At 39.3% G+C, this 3,773-nt stretch overlaps 1 protein-coding gene across 1 annotated transcript; it reads right to left on the reverse strand.

Moving 5' to 3' along the window:
* Positions 1-3,185: 3,185 nt before the first annotated feature.
* Positions 3,186-3,758, reverse strand: LOC143987663 (suppressor of cytokine signaling 4-like). Its single transcript, XM_077486561.1, has one exon. The coding sequence runs from the start codon at positions 3,756-3,758 to the stop codon at positions 3,186-3,188; it is 573 nt and encodes a 190-aa protein (XP_077342687.1).
* Positions 3,759-3,773: the final 15 nt, after the last annotated feature.

Below are 3,773 nucleotides of genomic sequence, written 5' to 3' on the forward strand. Positions count from 1 at the left end.
TGTGATACAGCACTGCGCTATTTTAATTGACAATTGCGCAGTCATATAACGCTGTACCAAAATAAAATTATGTCCTTTTTTTTTTCCCCCCCCATAAATAGCGCTTTCTTTTGGTGCTATTTGATCACCACTGGGTTTTTTATTTTTTGAGCTATAAACAACAAGACCAACCATTTTGAAAACAAAACTTTATATTTTGTTTTACTTTCTGCTATAAAATCTATCCAATAAAAAATGTGAAAAAAAAAATATTCATAAATTTAGGCCAATGTGTGTTGTGCTACATATTTTTGGTAAAAATCCCAATAAGCCTATATTGATTGGTTTGTGCAAAAGTTATAGCGTCTATAAACTGGGATATTTTTATTTATTTTTACTAGTAATGGTAGCGATCAGTGACTTCTACGATATTGCAGCGGACAAAACAAGATGCGCTTGACACTTTTTGGGGAGTTTGCTAAACTCTATTGCTATATTAGAGTTGCCACCTCACCCCTTTAAACCCGAACACATATGAACTACACAGGTTCTGTCGCTAATTGAAGCTAGGTGAGGCACTAAGTGAGTTTAATTACCACCTTAAATAGCCACAGAACCTGTGTAATTAATATGTGTTCGGATTTAAAGGGGTGAGGTGGCAACCCTGTGCTACGTTGAACTGTTTCTCATCTCAGCATACCAGCTGAAGTTTTTAATAAGGCTGCCAGAGGAAGAGTATACTTTGGCTACTCAACTTTAGGATAATGAGCAAGGCAGAAGTAATTGACCATCTTCTCTTCTCTCTTTTTTTAACAGAAGATCACTTCTCTCTCTAGCTATGATAGTGTTATAATGTGGCAGATATATAAAGAGCACATAAAAGGCCTGGAAGGTTTAGATCCCTAAAAAGAGAACTGTAGCCTTTGAGATGTGAAGGGGGGGGGGGGGGGGGTGTCTTCAGGGAGAGCACAAGGGACTGGAAATGCAACTGTACAGGAAAACCAAAGTGATTTTGGCAGGTTTTGCTTAATTCAGCATTTGTATTCTTCAAAAGAGAGAACACCCGGCATGCTGAAAGCTTTTTTTTGGGGGGGGGGGGGGGTCAGCACAAATGTGCAAGTACAACCAGCACCCCAAATTGGAGGCTGTATGCCGACATTGGAAGTTTATAAAATTCTAACTTCCCAGGCTCTTCTGTACACTTCTGAAACCCAAAAATGATACAAAGTTTAGCTGGAGTTAGTCTTTAAATAATTGTCTAGAAAAAGATGCAGATAAATATTTTGTTTCCAATTTTCTTCTTTCAGTCTGTTTACAGAAATGATATGTGGCAACCCTTTAAAGCAAAGGATAACTATGTCTGAGCACCACAAACTGAAAGCACTATTTCATTTTTAATATGACATCCATCTATGTCCACATGCTTTATTTTGTTGAGAGATCACTTTAAAAAACACCCCATAGCATTTCCAGCAGCGGCCTTCATAAATAAGGGCCTGGAATCCATCTACCCTTAGCTCAGGCATGCAGGCAGGAGGGTGTGCTTAGCTGAGAAAGCCCCCCCCCCCCACCTCCACATGAAAGGAAAAAAAAAATCCCGTGAAGACTCCTGGGATGTATGCCATAATTTTGGCCTAGTCCAGAAATCGGCCACTGATGAAATGTTAAAAAAAAAGTTTAAAACAAGTAAATATACTATACATTCTAATCTATTTACTAATGCTAGCAGCATAAGGATTAAAAAAAGTTAATGTTGATTGGGAGATAGTGAGAGTGTAGTTCAGTTTTAGGCTGGGTTCACACTTGAAAACGCAGCTGCTCACAGCAGGAGTCTGATGTGTCTCCATTCACAGTTTCATTAATAAAAATGCCATAAAACTATCCCCAATTTTGGTTGGCGCAAAAGTTATAGCGTTTACAAATCAAATCGCTTATTGCAAAAAAATTTTACCAAAAATATGTAGAAGAATACGCATCGGCCTAAACTGAGGGAAAACATTTTTTTATATATTTTTGGGGGATATTTATTATAGCAAAAAGTAGAAAATAATGAGTTTTTTTCAAAATTGTTGCTCTTTTTTTGTTTATAGCGCAAAAAAAAAAAATCGCAGAGGTGATCAAATACCACCAAAAGAAAGCTCTAATTGTGGGAAAAAAGGGACGTCAATTTTGTTTAGGAGCCACGTCGCACAACCGCGCAATTGTCAGTTAAAGCGATACAGTGCCGAATCGCAAAAAGTGCTCTGGTCTTAAGCCAGCAAAATTGTCCGGGGCTTAAGTGGTTAAAGGCTCATAAGTGAACAGAGAGGACTGCTTAATACTACATATCAGTCTTTTGTATATATTTCATCTTCACCCCCTATCAGCTTCATTGTAGTTACATATATATATCACTAAGTGCAACTCCTGTTTTTGTGTGTTGTTATAAAATAACACGCAGAAGTTAAAATGTCCCCTTTAAAACATTCTGACGCCCCACACTTTAACACGAGTGCTGTCTGCGATATTTTATTTGTACTATAAGGACCCATTCACACAGGTGGACAAATTAGGACTGCATGCCAGTTTTTAAGGTGTACCTGATCGGACCTTCCATTGTCCTCTATGGAGCGCCTGATGTAAACAAACAGCCGATCGGGCATCCCCCATCTGTCTAGCAGATCGGATGGCAGTCAGGTGTAAATGGACAGGCAGTCCAATTACACCTGACCGCCCATAGAGGAAAGCATGCTGTGTCCTGGCAGAGTCCGCCCCGTGTGAGGCTAAGGGGCCTTAGTTACATTTTCGGACAAGGTTTTGAGGCATACCCTCTTCAAGGTCCAACCTTAGAAGAGGGACATATGCCCTGAAAGTTGTCTAGAATATTTAACTGTTAGTGCAAGTAAAAAAAAAAAAAAATGATAGACTTGTTTGTAAGTACCCTGACATGCCTACAAAAACCTAAACACATCTTATTTACATTTATTTTTTTATTGAGTTTTTCATTTATATAACTAAGACCAGCCCATTAATGGATCCAGACAAAAAAAAAATACTATAAGTAAAGGCCAGAATTGTCAAAGCTGTACTTCATTGGACGTCATAGTGTGAAGACTGTTCGTTTTGCCCATCCTTTTCAATGCACATTTCACAAATAGGCAAAATCCGAAAAATCAATGCAGTTCATATTACTGAAATATTGATGGTTAAAGTTCTTCAGTTGTAAGTCATAAGGAATCTTCTTCGTTTCCTGAAAGGATATCCTTGTAGTGATAGTCAAGCAAATACTGCTTCATAGCTCTTGGCACTGTAAGTTGACTGATAGTGTTGTAGGGTATAGCAGCATTGATTGCTGCCCGACAAAGCTCTTGTAGACTTAGAGCTGTAGTGCGATTTAGAGGTTTGGCTAGAAGTGGTTCAAAGAATGTACATATTTTAGGATCATTGTACTGCTTCAATAGGTTTTCGATTGTAGGAGAGTGGATGCTCCCCCATGGAAAACTGAAGTACTTTTCTCTGTACTGAACACGAGCGTGGCGTGTACATCCTTTTCTGCGGAAAGTGACCGCAAAGGCGCAGCCTTCTTGGGATGAATTTCGGAGGAGAAACGTGCCATCGGGATGCCCTAGTAACAAAATTTCTGCTTGGTACTTGTCCAGATTTCCCCAGTAACAAGGCAATCTAGTCACCTCCCAAAGCTCTGCGATAAAAGAACACCTAACAGGAAGCAATGAACATGGATAGTAATCACTTTGGTCTTCGTGCTTCTCTCCGTATTGGTCAGATGCTGGAGGGGACATGTTGACCTGAGGCCT

This window comes from Lithobates pipiens, unplaced genomic scaffold (assembly GCF_037356315.1).
Source record: "Lithobates pipiens isolate NorthernLeopardFrog02 unplaced genomic scaffold, aLitPip1_a1.2 Scaffold_1, whole genome shotgun sequence".
In the NCBI taxonomy this organism is placed as follows: Eukaryota; Metazoa; Chordata; class Amphibia; order Anura; family Ranidae; genus Lithobates; species Lithobates pipiens.

Bases quoted from the DNA above. Each gene is read 5' to 3' on its own strand.
- LOC143987663 (XM_077486561.1), bottom strand. From the start codon at position 3,758: ATGTCCCCTCCAGCATCTGACCAATACGGAGAGAAGCACGAAGACCAA.